General features: G+C 41.3%; 2 protein-coding genes across 4 annotated transcripts in view; one reads left to right on the top strand and one right to left on the bottom strand.

Annotated features, from left to right (window-relative positions):
- LOC124048324 (katanin-interacting protein) overlaps positions 1-7,412 on the top strand; it is a 33,922-nt gene extending 26,510 nt beyond the window's left edge. Inside the window, exons 22-28 of one of the 2 annotated variants that reach the window (XM_046368990.1) lie at positions 963-1,027; positions 1,365-1,475; positions 3,464-3,696; positions 4,058-4,218; positions 4,602-4,637; positions 4,979-5,064; positions 5,443-7,412. In XM_046368990.1, coding sequence (XP_046224946.1) covers positions 963-1,027; positions 1,365-1,475; positions 3,464-3,696; positions 4,058-4,218; positions 4,602-4,637; positions 4,979-5,064; positions 5,443-5,501 — 751 coding nt within the window. In that variant the 3' untranslated portion in view covers positions 5,502-7,412. The remainder of the gene's footprint in view (positions 1-962; positions 1,028-1,364; positions 1,476-3,463; positions 3,697-4,057; positions 4,219-4,601; positions 4,638-4,978; positions 5,065-5,442) is intronic. The other variant, XM_046368991.1, reaches the window with a different exon arrangement.
- An 82-nt stretch (positions 7,413-7,494) lies between these two features.
- On the bottom strand, positions 7,495-16,513 carry LOC124048328 (cytochrome c oxidase subunit 6B1). 2 transcript variants are annotated; one of them, XM_046369000.1, is made up of 4 exons: positions 15,836-16,513; positions 8,876-8,989; positions 8,393-8,493; positions 7,495-7,732 (listed from the first exon to the last, which is right to left on the bottom strand). In XM_046369000.1, the coding sequence occupies exons 2-4, from the start codon at positions 8,979-8,981 to the stop codon at positions 7,679-7,681; spliced, it is 261 nt and encodes an 86-aa protein (XP_046224956.1). In that variant the 5' UTR covers positions 8,982-8,989; positions 15,836-16,513; the 3' UTR covers positions 7,495-7,678. The 2 variants fall into 2 exon arrangements, with proteins under 2 accessions (XP_046224956.1, XP_046224955.1); XM_046368999.1 differs by lacking the exon at positions 15,836-16,513 and adding an exon at positions 10,355-10,608.
- Between the last annotated feature and the right edge of the window lie 1,180 nt (positions 16,514-17,693).

Genomic DNA, 17,693 nt, shown 5'->3' on the forward strand with positions numbered 1-17,693 from the left:
GGCAGACATATCAGTGTGGATGACGGATCACCACCTCAAGCTGAACCTCGGCAAGACGGAGCTGCTCTTCCTCCCGGGGAAGGACTGCCCGTTCCATGATCTCGCCATCACGGTTGACAACTCCATTGTGTCCTCCTCCCAGAGCGCTAAGAACCTTGGCGTGATCCTGGACAACACCCTGTCGTTCTCAACTAACATCAAGGCGGTGGCCCGTTCCTGTAGGTTCATGCTCTACAACATCCGCAGAGTACGACCCTGCCTCACACAGGAAGCGGCGCAGGTCCTAATCCAGGCACTTGTCATCTCCCGTCTGGATTACTGCAACTCGCTGTTGGCTGGGCTCCCTGCCTGTGCCATTACACCCCTACAACTCATCCAGAACGCCGCAGCCCGTCTGGTGTTCAACCTTCCCAAGTTCTCTCACGTCACCCCGCTCCTCCGCTCTCTCCACTGGCTTCCAGTTGAAGCTCGCATCCGCTACAAGACCATGGTGCTTGCCTACGGAGCTGTGAGGGGAACGGCACCTCAGTACCTCCAGGCTCTGATCAGGCCCTACACCCAAACAAGGGCACTGCGTTCATCCACCTCTGGCCTGCTCGCCTCCCTACCACTGAGGAAGTACAGTTCCCGCTCAGCCCAGTCAAAACTGTTCGCTGCTCTGGCCCCCCAATGGTGGAACAAACTCCCTCACGACGCCAGGACAGCGGAGTCAATCACCACCTTCCGGAGACAACTGAAACCCCACCTCTTTAAGGAATACCTAGGATAGGATAAGTAATCCTTCTCACCCCCCCCCCCTTTAAGATTTAGATGCACTATTGTAAAGTGACTGTTCTACTGGATGTCATAAGGTGAATGCACCAATTTGTAAGTCGCTCTGGATAAGAGCGTCTGCTAAATGACTTAAATGTAAATGTAATATGAGATATAATCTTAAGGTTTGTGTCTTGTGTGGTTTTCAGAGCTGGTTCCAAAAGACAGGAGCATGCCAGCATGGACTACGAGGCCCCCATCATGCCTTGTGGATGTATCCTTTCTCCTGCTGCTCACAAGAAATAGTCCCACAGAATACAGTATGCCTTTACTAACATAACATATCACCTTACATAGTCCCCTTACATGGACATGCAGAAATAATGCGACCAGTGGATAGAATTGACCCCAACAATAAATAAATCACCTTATAGTGGATCAAATTGACAAATATATATTATTATTCTTTTGCTTTTCGTAAATGTCATTACAACCAGTTTTGCCTGCTGGGATACTGTGATCTGGACAATCACTAAATTACTTGTTGACTGCCAAAGTCCTGAGTGTGTACATGGCTCCACGTCTCTCTTCCTTAACCCTTGACCCACCAGTCATCTTCCAGCTGCAGCTGCTGACCACCTGGGGTGACCCCTACTACATCGGTATGAACGGCCTGGAGTTCTATGACCAGAACGACGAGAAGATCCCCCTCAGTGACAACAGTATCCTACCTACAATGTAAACACCACACACACACACACACACACACACACACACACACACACACACACATATATATATATATATATATATATATATATATATATATATATATATATATATATATATATATATATATATATATATATATATATATATATATATATATATATACTGAGAACCATCACTGCTGCAATCTGCACTTGGTGGTCGCTAGTCTCACTAGACCTGACTGGCTGAGCTTCACTATATACAAAAGTATGTGGACACCCCTTCAAATTAGTGGAATTGGCTATTTCAGCCACGCCCGTTTCTGACAGGTGTATAAAATCGAGCACACAGCCATGCAATCTCCACAGACAAACATTGGCAGTAGAATGGCCTTACTGAAGACCTCCGGGACTTTCAACGGGGCACCGTCATAGGATGCCACCTTTCCAACAAGTCAGTTCGTTAAATTTCTGCCTTGGTGCTGTGAAGTGGAAACGTCTAGGAGTAACAACGGCTCAGCCGCGAAGTGGTAGGCCACACAAGCACACAGAACGGGACCAACGTGTGCAGAAGCACTTAAAAATCGGCTGTCCTCAGTTGCAACACACCCTACCGAGTACCAAACTGCCTCTGGAAGCAACGTCAGCACAATAACTGTTCGTCGGGAGCTTCATGAAATGGGTTTCCATGGCCGAGCAGCCGCACATAATCCTAAAATCACCATGCGCAATGGCAAGCGTCCGGTGCAGTGGTGTAAAGATCGGCGCCATTGGACTATGGAGCAGTGGAAACGCTTTCTCTGGAGTGATAAACCATCACGCTTCACCATCTGACAGTCCGACAGAAATCTGTCTGGGTTTGGAGGATGCCAGCGTAACGCTACCTGCCTCAATGGATAGAAACCAACTGTAAAGTTTGGTCGATAAGGAATAAAGGTCTGGGGTTGTTTTTCATGGTTCAGGCTAGGCCCCTTAGTTCCAGTGAAGGGAAATCTTAATGATACAGCATACAATGACATTCTAGACGATTCTATGCTTCCAACTTTGTGGCAACAATTTGGGGAAGGCCCTTTCCTGTTTCAGTGTTACAATGCCCCCGTGGACAGCGCGAGGTCCATGCAGAAATTATTTGTTGAGATCTGTGTGGAAGAACTTGAATTGCCTGTACAGAGCCCTGACCTCAACTCCAACGAACACCTTTGGGATGAATTGGAACGCCGAATGCGAGCCAGGCCTAATCGCCCAACATCCGTGTCCGACCTCACTAACGCTCTTATGGCTGAATGGAAGCAAGTCCTTGCAGAAACGTTCCAACATCTAGTGGAAAGCCTTCCCAGAAGAGTGGATGGAGGCTGTTATAGTGGCAAAGGGGGGACCAACTCCATATTAATGCCCATTATTTTTGAATGAGATGTTCAACGAACAGCGGTCGACATACTTTTGGTCATGTAGGGTAGCTAGCGTGATACCTCGAGTCTGGCCTGAGACTGATCACCAACCCTGGTCCTGGAAATCCACAGGGTGTATAGGCTTTTGTTATAGCCCAGCATTAAAACACCTGATTAGTTGAATCCGGTTTGTTTAGTGCTAGGGTGGAACGAAAGCCTGCTCTCCCTGTACTGTCATCACTATCTGGCCAACTTGCAAAGTCAAAAACCCTGCCTAGTTCTACAATTTATCTTCTTAAATTCTGATTTTAGGCCTAACCTTAACCACACTGATAACCTCACGCTTAACCCTAACCTTAAATGAACACCAAAAAGAGATTTTTTAAATATTTGTATTTATTTTCTTAAATGTCATAGCCAATTTTGATTTTGCAGCTTGGCCATAAAGTAGGAACCCAAACCGGGACCAAGTTTGGTGAAATCCTAAACATAAAATATACCCTGAAACCATTAAAGGGGGTCCTCTAGTGGAGGAAATAGAAATGGCAGGAGTAAAGCCATAGTAGTCAACACAAATTGGCTGAGTCCATTCTTTAACAGTGCTTCTCCTAGACATTGCTGCGTTCCCAGACAGTGTGAATGTCCTGGACAGTGTGAACGGTGATGTGAGGACTCCAGATAAGCTGGTAGATGGCACTCACGATGGCAGACACATGTGGCTAGCACCGGTGCTCCCCGGACTGGTGAATCGCGTGTATCTCATATTTGACCAGCCAGTGACCGTGTCCATGATCAAACTGTGGAACTACTCCAAGACACCACAGAGGGGGGTAAAGGAGTTTGGGGTAAGTCAGTCTTCTGTTCTCTCTCCTACTTAGTAGGGTAACACTGACCATGTTCATCAGTGAGACCCAGGATTTAGGACTTGGGAACAGAGCAGAATAAGAATAATTTATGACAACAATGGACTAATAAAGTACTATTACTATAGATATTTTATGTAAACAATAATATGTTCTCTGTTTAACTTTCTGGGTGAAAATCAAAGCGAATAAATGAATGACTTACTGTTAGAACCAATAGGAACGTCTGTCCTTGAAAAGACACGAGAGTTCCTCCACTATGCTTCCCACAGTCTCCTGTGGGTAGCGTAATGGACACCTGTTAGCCTTCCTTGTGTCTTCCTTTGTGTCTTCCTTTGTGTAGCTGTTAGTCGATGACCTCTTGGTTTATAACGGCGTCTTGGACAGCGTGAGCCAGGCGGCGCGGGGCATCCTGCCCACCTGTGACCCGGTGTTGCCCTACCACACTATCCTCTTCACCGACAATGCCCGCATCGCCCACCGTGAAAGGAACACTGTAATCAGGTAACCCAGCATGGGATTGGCTGCTGTAGCCTGATATAAGCAAATGATTTGCTCTGCTGACTGTCCATCACAATTCACACAGGTGCAGATTGGTTTGGCTGCTTGGCCAACAATTTGCACACATGCTTATTGGTTCTTCTGTCCAGCTGCTGTCAACGTGTTCATAGTGGGAGAGTATGTGAAGTAATTTACCATATTCATATGTTGTTTACGAAGCATGTGATAAATACAATTTGATTTTAAATTAGTTGTTTCAAATGGAAGGATAGTGGAGGAGCTGTCATGTCTTTACAAGGACGGACATTCCTATTAGTTGTATCAGTGAATGATTGGCACTGAAGTCTTTTTCTTTGTTAAACGGAGATGTGCTCTCTCTACTCCAGCCCCCGCAGTAGTAGCAGACATCACGATCTGAAACAGTGAGTAACAGAGTCCCAGATTGGCCTTGTGTCAGTCAGCCCTTCCTCGGGTTGCGTTCCTACCCCCCAAGTCACCCCAGTCATCCCAACCTCCAACCCACAGCTTAGCTTGTGATGCCAAGTCCTTCAAGTTCCAACAGACCTCCTGGTCCCTTGTCACTCCACCTCTCTGTAGCTTCTTTGTAGGACATGAGACTTGGAGCTTCAAGCTTGCTTGTCTGTCCGTCCTCCATTTTGTGTCCTCCGCGGCTCCTGTGCTCCAGCCTTTCATATACCTGGCCAGATAATGCACGGGCAGAAATGAAACGGTTTTGTTTTCCCCTCCTTGTTTTGTTTTGCAGCAACTATGTGGAGGACCAAGATGTGAAGATGACCAATGAGAATCAGATAGTCCATCACAACAAGAAGAAACAAACCGCTGATCCAGGTAGCCAATGCAATTCAGTCAGAATTTCTTTGTTCAGTAAATATACATTTTAAAATACCACGTGTAATACAATAAACAGTGAGAAGCAAATTAAACAAAAAGCTATAACTACCTTGTTACATTATCAGTGTTGTTAGAGGTGATATTTCTACACTATTATTGACCCAGATGTTTCGGTGTCTTTTAAACATACCAAATGCAACAAAACATCTGTGTGAATGTCCCCCCTGCCTGCTGAAATGCAAGGGGATAAAACTACTTTTTCTTTTAAACAAACTTGGAATTTCTGTTGTTTTATCTATTTTTGTGTGTGAACAACCCTTAACTTTTTTGGACACTATAATTAACCAAAACCATATTTGGTTTCCCATCTTGCAGCGCTTCGGCCTAAAACCTGCATGACAGACACTGGAAAGCTGGGGAAAAGGAGGTACTGACAGACGGACTGACAGGCAGACGATCAGAAAGAGAGATGGTGGTTGGTGTCTCACTGGTTAATTGTAGGGAACAGTAATGAAGGGATGAGGGTTTACTGACTATCTGCACTATCCCCCTCTGGGGACTTTTAACACAAGCCTTGACCAGCCGAAAAGAAAACAACTCCCATTGTCTTCCATCAGTCATTGAACTATTGTGTTGTCTAGTGACAGCTCTTGTGTGTGAGGTGGGTCTACTTTTGAAGAGGCTTGTACAGAACACATTGGGTTTGTATCCATCCGCCCACAGGAAACGGCCTTCCACTTTCTGGTTGGATTGGTTCTCTTGTCACTCCGATCTCTCTAGACTCCTACAGATGCATAGTACATGTGTAGTGCTAACGTTATATCCGATTAGTAGTCCCTGTATAGTAGTACTACATCGCATAATAACTGTAGTACTACACCATATGTATAGTACGTGTGTAGCACTACATCAGTACTGCATCACATACGTAGGACCTTTTTGTAGTAACTCCAGTTGTGATTGTCCTTTTCACAGTGTCAGAGTGAACCTATATTAGGCTGCTATGTCGGCCATCTTTGTGCCTGGTGATGTTACTACTCCTGTCTGTCGCTGCCCCTCTTGATGTTGTGCTGCGTTCTCCTGCCGCTCGTGGTGCAGAGCTACTCAAAGATGAACTCCGTGACAACATGTACGCTCTTAATAGATGGGATCCGGATCCTACGTTTTACGAATGAGTTGTGTTGATGAAAAGCCTAGTTTTAATAGCCCCTCGCCTAGCGGCATAACACATGACAATTGAGTAAAGCTACTGCAATGTGCACCAACCCCGTCTGAATGCTATGCAGTAAACCAGTTCATATATTCTCTCGTCTAATATCTCAGTCAAATTATTTTTCTAGGTGTCTGTGGTGTCGGATGGAGGTTTAACCTTTGAAAGATTTACAACGCAGGGTGGATAATTTGACTGACTGTCTGTTTCATAAAGTAGAATCAGGCATCGGTACTGAGTATTGGGTCACATTGAAGCAATCGGTCGGATACAGTTTTAAGGCATCCTAGGCCGCTGCATTTGCTTAACACAAAAACAGTCCACTTGCTTAGATATGCATTTTGCAATCTCAAATATATTCATATTTTTGATTAAGTAATATATCGGTGAAACTATAGACGTTCAACACTATGTATTACTAAAACATGTTTGCAAACTAAGTGACCTTTTATTGAAGTTGTTTGATATGAAAACAGTTAGAGACCCACTTGTAGCGATAGTTGTAGGCTAAAATATTGTTATTTCCATAAGTTTAGATATATTATCAAGATATAGATTGTTGTGTAAACAACATTTTGGCCTTTAGTTGAAAAACACCTAAGAATATGTAACCATATGTAACCAGAAATATTTAATATGCAAACACTGAAAACATACCTCAAATAGGTCAAATGTGATCTTTACAAAGGGATGGATCTTTGCAGAAATCTTGTTTTATCTTGAATGTTTGAGTATAATCTATAGTTGGCGTGGTATACCTTATACCCAGTAGTATTTTGTTGCATGGACAAGTTACCACAGTTGTAGCTTCGGTTACAAATGTAAAGGTAGACCCTTGTATTTTTTAAATAATTTGCTGCTTCATTGAGCCACAATATAGCCTATTTCTTACTAAATACTCTTGTATATGATAGAGGAGTTACATGTTTTTTAAAATGCAGTATTCTGTATTTGATTTAAAATGTCAGTCTGTGGGTATAGGCTTCACACTGCACCTCCGTCATGCTTTGAGTGACGGTGTTATTACTGTTAAGTGTGACATTCCCGCGTTGAAATATTTTTATTATTTTTAAAAAATCTTGTTCAAATAAGTGTATTTTATTTGAATAAATAAAATGAAATCCTTTTAAAACAAGTCTTGGTCTTGGTGTAATGATGTCATGTAATGCTGCTTCTCTTCAATGCCCCCCCCAAAAAAAAATATATGGACTCTTCAGTTTGATAAACATCGCTCAAGACACTTTAATGCAGAATCTGCAACACAATTATTCTCTTTGATAAGGAATGACTACGGTATTCAGTTATACTCTGCTCACATTCCAGAGGAGTAGTTGATGACCGACCAGGAGTCCTACTCATACAAACATATTGCCATGAAGTACACTTCTTTGGAGATGCCACTCAAATTTTCCCTGGGAAGGTCCCCGCCTCCCTCTGGTCGTCCCATTTCTGGATCTGGGGGACAAACGGGTAAAATAAACATTTACTTGACAGACCAGACCAGTTAAAACCCCTACATTTTGACATAGTTGTAACAGACCAATTATCCTGCATGATTTTTATTCTATTTGGATTGGGTATAGTAATACAGTATCAAATTTTTGCAAAAGGTGAATGAACTCTGAGAGGAATCACATGTTTGAATATTAACTCTGCTGATTAAAGAGTTTTCTTTTTATGGCCACTATTTGCTCGACTTGATAAGGCCGGAGTCATGTATAGCTCAGAATAGGGCTAATTGAATAAGGCCAGAGCTATTTCCTCCAATAATGCTTACTGTCTGTTGTACCAGCAATAGTTGAAGACAGACCCCCTTCAAATGATGTCTATAACCCTTTGAACCCAGTAACCTCTTTAATAAAAAATAAAAAATACTTTCTTGAAATTCAGTTAAGTGTAGCAAATCACACTATGTACCATAATAGCCTGTTTTGCTTTTTAACTGAAACAGGATGAACAATGGACACATTACCTCAAATGACCTCAATGTACTTATAGACCAGTCAGTCAACCCACAGTATGTGTTGTCAATACTGTAGGTCTACTCTACAGAAATCCTTTCTAATTCACTTAAGGACTTTTAGCTAATGAAAAATAATATCTTAAAAGCATTACCCAGGAAATGGGGCACAGTGATTTGTAGACCCTCTTATACCAGTCACACGGGGCAGTGTCGACTCCTTTGGCGTCCAGGGATTTTTGGCAGCGATGAAAATCTATAAATATAGCAACAACAATGGGGATGTTGGGGAAAAAATGTGCACGTCAATGAGTTCGGGGCAAGGGTTGTGGTCTTGTCACTGGTCTTGTGTAAATATACAAAATTGGATTACAGTCCTCTAAAAAGGTTAAGGTCAGGGTCTTTAATTTGAACCTTTATTTTACCAGGTAAGTTAATCACCTTTTTGACACACATTCTAAAATAGACGTTTTCCACAAGGACATGGTTCTGTCCCACATAATTAATTGGCACACACTAAACACATTCACAATTAAGAAAGGCACTGGATAAATTAAAGATTGATCTGTACTTGCCTACGTGACTGGTATGACTACAGAACCAGAGTCCTAGACTTTGACCTTGGAGTCTAGACTTACCCAGATAGTTGTAGAAGCAGTTCCTTGTCTGATTTTGATTGGGGAATCTGGCATCGAAGGGAGCAGTGCGATAGTTCTGGAGCTTAGTCGCAATATCCTCTGCCATTTTTAGTTCTGTCGGGAAAACATGCTTGAATGAGGAGGATGCAAGAAAATGGAATAACCTCTGTCCAAAGCCTACAATGACGCTATCAATTGAAGGCAGGGCCGACCCCAGGCATAAGCGACATAAGCAGTTGCTCAGGGCTCCTGCCAGCTAGAGGGCCCGACCAAAAAAATATATGTATGTATGTATGTACGTACACACACACACTATATTATACGTGTGTGTGTGTGTTATACATTTTTGGCAACTCAGGCATGTTCTCACCTTACTGAGAGTAAGAATAATAGAATATAGCTCGTACAATTTCGAAAAGTGGTTGTGCATCAGCAGTTTTTCTCTTGCTATGTCAGTCACTAAAAGTCACTCAATTAGCCATGTCAGATGACAATTTTTTGTTTTGTAGTTAGTTTAGCCACCTGTCTTAACTTGATGTAATCATGGCCGAAAACCGACTGGATACGCAGGGCACGTGTCCATGGGCCCTAACCTCCAGGGGGTCCATTTTAATTTCGGAAATTAAAGGAAATTTGCTGTAAAACTGCTAAATGTTTCTCTCTGCCCAATGGCAAAATTAGTAGAATTGAAATTCAGTAGAATTGCATGAAATATGTTATACGATTGCAAAATGTTCTCTCCGCCCCATGGCAAAATGTGTAGAATTGCAGGAAATGTACTTTAAAACTTAAATGTTTCACTTCATCGTCAAGAGGGTGGGCCACTAACATGTTTTTTCACGAGGTGCCCCCTAACCAAATTTCGTTTAGGGCCCCCAAAAGGCTAGGGCCGGCCCTGAGTGAAGGTGACTAAAAAATCTCCTTAGCAGGTATGATGAGATGAGGCTATGTTTAGGCTACACCACAGACAAATTACTCTCATTTCAATTGTCTACGACCTAAGTGTCGAATTTTAAGGAAAAGTACCAATAAACATTTCTGTGGTTACAGACCAAATGTTGCCACTGAGGATAGAAGTAGTGCGCCACAAGTCTAATACAATGACCACTTTTCTACATTGCAGAACTTAGACGAATTGGTATTTAAGTACAATAATACAGAAATACAATAGACTAATAGGAACGCAAATAAATCACCAATATCTAAGAAGTAGACTTCTTAATCAATATGAATTAGTCCTAAATACGTTTTTTTTACGTCTGTTAATGGAGAGTGTTGTAAACGATAAATAAGTCACTCGCAAGCAAATGAGGAAATAAAATAACTAAGCTAATGATCGACTTGTTTGCTCATGGTTTCATTTTCAGAAGCTTCCCACCTTAATTAAAACACTATATTCGTGTTGCATATAATTTGGTGTAGGTCTAATATAGGCCGATTTTTATTTAGGCTTATACTAGAAATGTAACAAAAATTTACCTTTGTGACAAGTGCTGCGTTGTTCAAAGTGACTATTGTACTAAAGATGATGATACCCGAACACCACGCGTAGGCTCCCTTGGCTGATGACTGGAGTGAGCCCTTGCGCGCGCGCTGGTCTTGTGCTGTTGTAGCCGTGCAGTCCTATCAAAACGGTATGGCGGACGCAGGTCACATTGGAATGACTGAGATAGTTTAATCATGTGCAAGATCGATCACATACAACTAATGATAAATCACTGGAAACCTTTCATTTTACCAAAAATATGTTAATTTGCATCATTTGTGTGATATTATAGGTGTATGGCAAAACATGATAGCCTACATTTTGCAGTTGAGGAAGTGGCATTTTTACAGGAATTCTGTCCGCCTGTGACTAGTAGATAATTGATATAGGTTTGGCCTAATGCCAAAATAGGTTAGATAAGACAGAAAAAAGTTTGTATTTGTAAATAATAACTGTAATCTGTACCGTATGCTACACTGCTAAATTTTAGGGAATGAATTTAATAAAGATAGGCTAGGTTGAATGAGTTGAATTTTTATTTTATTTTGTAAGAACTATAGCCAGCGGTATTTGGGTACCATTTTGGGACATGGAATGGATGCAAATCCATTGCCAAGTTAAAGTCACAATTCATGCTATCCAGATACGCCTATTGATCAATCGATGGATATAGATGGACAGACATCCATCAACACATGCACGCTATCATATGTCTGAGCTGGTTTAATCGCTCTGTCGGTTTGTAAAACAATAACCCTTCCCTACACTATAAAGATAATTTTCAAATGACCTTAAACAAACGCCGAGACAACCGTAACTGCGCAACAGTCTCCACCTCTTCGGACATTGAACTTTCCCTTTTCTATACGAGCCTGCCTCTCAATGCAAGAGGAGTCACTGCAGGCCCTGGTTCGAATCCAGGCTGCATCACATTCGGCCGTGATTGGGTGTCCCATAGGGCGGCGCACAATTGGCCCAGCGTCGTCCAGGGTAGGCCGTTATTATAAATAAGAATTTGTTCTTAAACTTACTTGCCTGGTTAATTAAAGGTAAAAATGATAAATAGAATGCAACGTAATGTCGAACAGCTTCGCTCTTTGCCACCCCTTTAGGACTCGGTCTGAAACTCCGCGAGGAAAGATGTGGGCTAATTGATTGCATGTCAGCATTACTACAGGCTGGAGGCTAGTTCTTTAATTCTCAACGTTTATGTTGCTTTTGTCAGTAAGCATGTAAATAACATACTTTCATTCAATCACATGGACAAAACACTCACTGTACAGAAACAGATTAGACTATACATGTACATCAGCTCTCATACTGGCTAAACAATATGAAAAGGATTAGACTATATGTACAGTGCCTTTCGAAAGTATTCGGCCCCCTTGAACTTTGCGACCTTTTGCCACATTTCAGGCTTCAAACATAAAGATATAAAACTGTATTTTTTGTGAAGAATCAACAACAAGTGGGACACAATCATGAAGTGGAACGACATTTATTGGATATTTCAAACTTTTTAAACATCAAAAACTGAAAAATTGGGCGTGCCACCTTTTGCTGCGATTACAGCTGTAAGTCGCTTGGGGTATGTCTTTATCAGTTTTGCACATCGAGAGACTGAAATGTTTTCCCATTCCTCCTTGCAAAACAGCTCGAGCTCAGTGAGGTTGGATGGAGAGCATTTGTGAACAGCAGTTTTCAGTTCTTTCCACAGATTCTCGATTGGATTCAGGTCTGGACTTTGAGTTGCCCATTCTAACACCTGGATATGTTTATTTTTGAACCATTCCATTGTAGATTTTGCTTTATGTTTTGGATCATTGTCTTGTTGGAAGACAAATCTCCGTCCCAGTCTCAGGTCTTTTGCAGACTCCATCAGGTTTTCTTCCAGAATGGTCCTGTATTTGGCTCCATCCATCTTCCCATCAATTTTAACCATCTTCCCTGTCCCTGCTGAAGAAAAGCATGCCCAAACCATGATGCTGCCACCACCATGTTTGACAGTGGGGATGGTGTATTCAGGGTGATGAGCTGTGTTGCTTTTACGCCAAACATAACGTTTTGCATTGTTGCCAAAAAGTTCCATTTTGGTTTCATCTGACCAGAGCACCTTCTTCCACATGTTTGGTGTGTCTCCCAGGTGGCTTGTGGCAAACTTTAAACAACACTTTTTATGGATATCTTTAAGAAATGGCTTTCTTCTTGCCACTCTTCCATAAAGGCCAGATTTGTGCAATATACGACTGATTGTTGTCCTATGGACAGAGTCTCCCACCTCAGCTGTAGATCTCTGCAGTTCATCCAGAGTGATCATGGGCCTCTTGGCTGCATCTCTGATCAGTCTTCTCCATGTATGAGCTGAAAGTTTAGAGGGACGGCCAGGTCTTGGTAGATTTGCAGTGGTCTGATACTCCTTCCATTTCAATATTATCGCTTGCACAGTGCTCCTTGGGATGTTTAAAGCTTGGGAAATCTTTTTGTATCCAAATCCGGCTTTAAACTTCTTCACAACAGTATCTCGGACCTGCCTGGTGTGTTCCTTGTTCTTCATGATGCTCTCTGCGCTTTTAACGGACCTCTGAGACTATCACAGTGCAGGTGCATTTATACAGAGACTTGATTACACACAGGTGGATTGTATTTATCATCATTAGTCATTTAGATCAACATTGGATCATTCAGAGATACTGAACTTCTGGAGAGAGTTTGCTGCACTGAAAGTAAAGGGGCTGAATAATTTTGCACACCCAATTTTTCAGTTTTTGATTTGTTAAAAAAGTTTGAAATATCCAATAAATGTCGTTCCACTTCATGATTGTGTCCCACTTGTTGTTGATTCTTCACAAAAAAATACAGTTGTACATCTTTATGTTTGAAGCCTGAAATGTGGCAAAAGGTCGCAAAGTTCAAGGGGGCCAAATACTTTCGCAAGGCACTGTATATCAGTTCACATAAATGACTGGGTAAACAATATGCCAAGCAGACAAATGCACTTGGTATTGACCCACGAGTGGTGAGTGGTGTCTGAGGTACTTAAGGGGCTCATTAAGGACCAGTTTCCCTCACACAGATGTAAGCCTCTAAAATTGCTAGTGTAGAAATCCCCTACAATAATCCATGTCTAGTCTACAATATGTTTACTGAACAAAAATATATACACAACATGCAACAATTTCAAAGATTTTACTGAGTTACAGTTCATATATGGAAATCAGTCAATTTAAATAAATTCATTAGGCCCTAATCTATGGATTTCCCATGACTGGGCAGGTGTGCAGCGATGGGTGGGCCTTTGAGGGAATAGGCCCACCACACTTGGCAGCTAGGCTCACCCACTGGGTAGCCAGGCCCAGCCAATCAGAATGAGTTGTTTCCCACAATATGGCATGATTACAGATAAAAATACTCCTCAGCACCCCACCCCCCTCGGGTGATCCCGCAGGTGAAGAACCTGGAGGTGGAGGTCCTGGGTTGGCGTGGTTACATGTGGTCTGCGGTTGTGAGGCCGGTTGGACGTACTGACAAATTCTCTAAAACAATGTTGGAGACAGCTTATGGTAGAGAAATGAACATAACATTCTCTGGCAACAGCTCTGGTGGACATTCCTGCAGTCAGCATGCTTCTTCAAAACTTGAATCATCTGTGGCATTGAGTTGTGTGACTCAATTTCACATTTTAGAGTGGCATTTTATTGTCCCCAGCACAAGGTGCACCTGCGTAATGATCATGTTTAATCAGCTTCTTGATATGCCACACCTGTCAGGTAGATTATCTTGGCAAAGGAGAAATGCTCACTAACAGGGATGTAAACAAATTTGTGCACAACATGAGAGAAATACACTTTTTGTGTGTATGGAACATTTGAGTTGTTTTATTTCAGCTCATGTAACATGGGACCAAAACTTTACATGTTGTGTTTATATTTTTGTTCAGTGTATTCCATTTTATTAACACACTTAATAGACGATCAAGACATTTGAATTTGTTTGGTGAAAGCAATATTGCGGACAAGACAAATTGTAGGCTATAACATTGGGCAACATTACAGTAACATCTAGATAAATACATTAGGTATATTTAATTTATTTATGCTAGAAATTTGGATCACATGTAATCACCTATGTAATTTAAATGCTAAATAGTCATCCACCCAGAAAAGTAAACATGCATTGATAATAACCAATGATAGGTGGCCACATCAACCATTTATGAGCATGTAATGCCTTATGCTTCCAAGAAAACAGAAAAAGGTTGTCTCTCACAAAGTTTTTGGTTCTGCAGAAACTGCAGATATTTACAGTCGACTGCAGTCGAAAATGCATGACGTTTGATTACATGGTTGTTGTAGTCGCAAATCTGACAATTTTTATTCCCATAATGCAGCACACTTTGAAAGCCTTGACAAAAGTGATCCACCTCGAATGCGCCCATTGATTAAGTAATAGAGCTGGTCCTAGTGAGATGTAACCGAACCCTAGTCATCCCATGTAGATTAGTGGATTTGCTGTAACAATTCCGTACTTCCCTTTCTTTAACATGCATTTTTATATTGGGAGTAAATAATTATGCTATAGATCAAACTATACACTGTCATTGTGTATAGTTACTACCAATATTTATCCTATTTTCAAACTCGTTAAACTTGCCAGCATAACACAGCTTCATTCATTCAGTATTTTTTTCTAATTCAATGTATAATATTTGAAATTACAACATAATTTAGGCCTAGATTCAAATAAGATCAAGCATTAACCGGCAATAGCAGACACCCCGATATATTATGTTTTGACGGTGTAACGGAGCTGAGATTTCAAATCCGTCTGCAGGTTCTTGTGATTTGTCATGAAGCCAAAACCATCCCACTCGTGTCAAAGGTACAATATGCAGAAATCACTCCGCCATTTCCTAGTTGCTAAAATTCTAAATTCACCTAAAGCCTAATTTGAGTTAATGTAACAAAATAAGCAGGTACAGTGTGTAGAATCATTGCATCTAAACCGCGGTGAAATATATTTTCAACTGTTTGAAGCTGGTGTACAACACCAAAAGTAGAACACGCAAAAACGAAATTTAAGAACAGGAAGCATAGAAATATCGCATATAGAATGAATCTACTGCATCTTAGACTTGCTTTCATTGAGGATGACAGATGACCAAATTAAAAGAAAGGTGAGTTGTGTCACCCAAAAAGCTACATATTGCAGCTTTAAAAGTTCCGAACAACAAAGAGTCTATATATAGAAATGATGCTAAAAATGGAAAATCATTCAACAAAATAATGAGGATTTTTCAGCCTAATCAAGGTGTAAGTGACAAATCACACTCCAGTGTTCGAACTGGCAAACAATGCTGCATGGGATTTGTTTTAATGCGACTCCCTTTCCATGCAGCCAATGGAGTACCACAGTATGAGTCACAATACCCATAAAACCTAGTGATCAACACATTATAATGACTAGAAGACACATACCGGGAGACGCGTTGGTTGGGCATTGTGGGGAGGTGCTCGTTCGAGCTGTACGTCCCCCGCGGTTGGTGGTGTCAGAGACATGTAGCTATGTTACAATGGGAAGCAGGACTATGGCGTCCTTGCGTCTGTGGACTATGATTTATGCTTTTGCCAATGTCCGCTATAGGTATATGTTGCGTTCAGAACAACTTGGAACTCTCCGTCTTCCGAGCGTCCAAGACAACTGGGAACTCACATTTTTGTTGTTGCTCTGACTGGGAAAAATAGTTTTGAACGGTCATCCAACTCGGAATTTCAAGTCGGGAACTCGGGCCCCTTTCTAGAGGTCTGACTTTACGACCTGAAGATTACCGACATCCAGTGGTGTAAAGTAACTAAATAAAAAATAATTTGAAGTACTACATTAGTCATTTTTTGGGGCTCTCTTACTTTTACTCCACTACATTCCTAAAGAAAATATGTACTTTTTCTCATACATTTTCCCAGACACCCAAAAGTAGCCTACTCTTTACATTGAGAATGCTCATGCTGTATAGCATTATGGTCCAATTCAAGCACCTATCAATACAACGCATTGTCATCCCTTCTGCCTCTGATCTGGCGAACTCACTAAACACAAATACTGCATTTGTAAATTATGAGTGTTCCCCTGATTGTACATAATTTAAAAAACAAGAAATTGTGATATCGGGTTTGCTTATGTACAACTATTATAATAATAATAATAATAATAATAATATAATAATATATGCCATTTAGCAGACGCTTTTATCCAAAGCGACTTACAGTCATTGTGATATGGGTGGTCCCGGGTCGAACCCACTTGCTTACAAGCGCCATGCTCTACCAACTGAGCTACAGAAGGACCAGATTACTTATGACAATTGAGTACTTTTTCAACTACTGTACATTTAAAACCAGATACTTTTACTGAAGTAGTATTTTACTGGGTGACTCACTTTTACTTGAGTCATTTTCTATTAAGGTATCTTAACTTTTACTGAAGTATGACAATTGAGCACCTTTTCCATCACTGCAGACATGATTTGACCTCGTATTTTTCCCCAGAGTTCCCATGCTGCGTTCAAAACAACTGGGAACTTGGAAAAATAATAGGTCAAATCATGACTTTAATGATCTTTAGGTCGGAAAGTCAGAGCTCTAGAATGAGGCCAGAGTACCAGAGTTGGAATTCAGAGCTGAATGACCATTCAAATCAATTTCCCCCCAGTCGGAGCTTGTTCTTTTTTTTACGAGTTCAGTGTTTTGAATGCACTGAAGTTGGACATTTCCAAGTTCCCAGTTGTTTTGAACGTGGCACCAGTTATGCTTGGAGCAGCTTTCGGATTTGACAGCTCATGCAATTCTACCTAGTCTGGCTGATACGCAACTACACAGCAAATTGTGTTTTAAAATCAGGGACTTCGAAAGCTTGGGGGGTGTATACTACAAAATAGGATCAATGAGTTAGCCAGCTAACTTGACTAAATATTCTGATGTAACTTTTTTTTTGAAAGATAAGCTTGAAATGGGCATGGTTTAATTTATGAAACCAACAAAAACATATCTAAGTTTAGCTCTATTAACGAACCAGAAAACCAATAGCTATTTCTGGTTGCAGATTCAGCGATAGAAATGTAAAAGCTCATTTACAATTGGGCCGACATGTAGCGTTTACCGTGAATGCAGTTCCTGCTAAAGTGAGAACAATACAAAGCTGAACTTCGGTGATACGGGTTGAATAGAGCCCCAAGAGCCCAAGCCCCTACAACACTGCAAAAACAACAGCTATGCGGGTGTCGGCTCGCTCAGATCTAAAAAAATGTTTTTAGAGATCAATAGATAAGGAAAAATCATC

The sequence above is a fragment of the Oncorhynchus gorbuscha genome, linkage group LG11 (genome assembly GCF_021184085.1).
Source record: "Oncorhynchus gorbuscha isolate QuinsamMale2020 ecotype Even-year linkage group LG11, OgorEven_v1.0, whole genome shotgun sequence".
NCBI lineage: Eukaryota > Metazoa > Chordata > Actinopteri > Salmoniformes > Salmonidae > Oncorhynchus > Oncorhynchus gorbuscha.

Coding starts and splice junctions, on each gene's coding strand:
- LOC124048328 (XM_046369000.1), bottom strand. CDS start 8,981: ATGGCAGAGGATATTGCGACTAAGCTCCAGAACTATCGCACTGCTCCC. Junction 8,494..8,875: donor CTGCTTCTACAACTATCTGG/GTAAGTCTAGAC, acceptor CTATATTTATAG/ATTTTCATCGCTGCCAAAAA. Junction 7,733..8,392: donor CACTGTGCCCCATTTCCTGG/GTAATGCTTTTA, acceptor TTTGTCCCCCAG/ATCCAGAAATGGGACGACCA.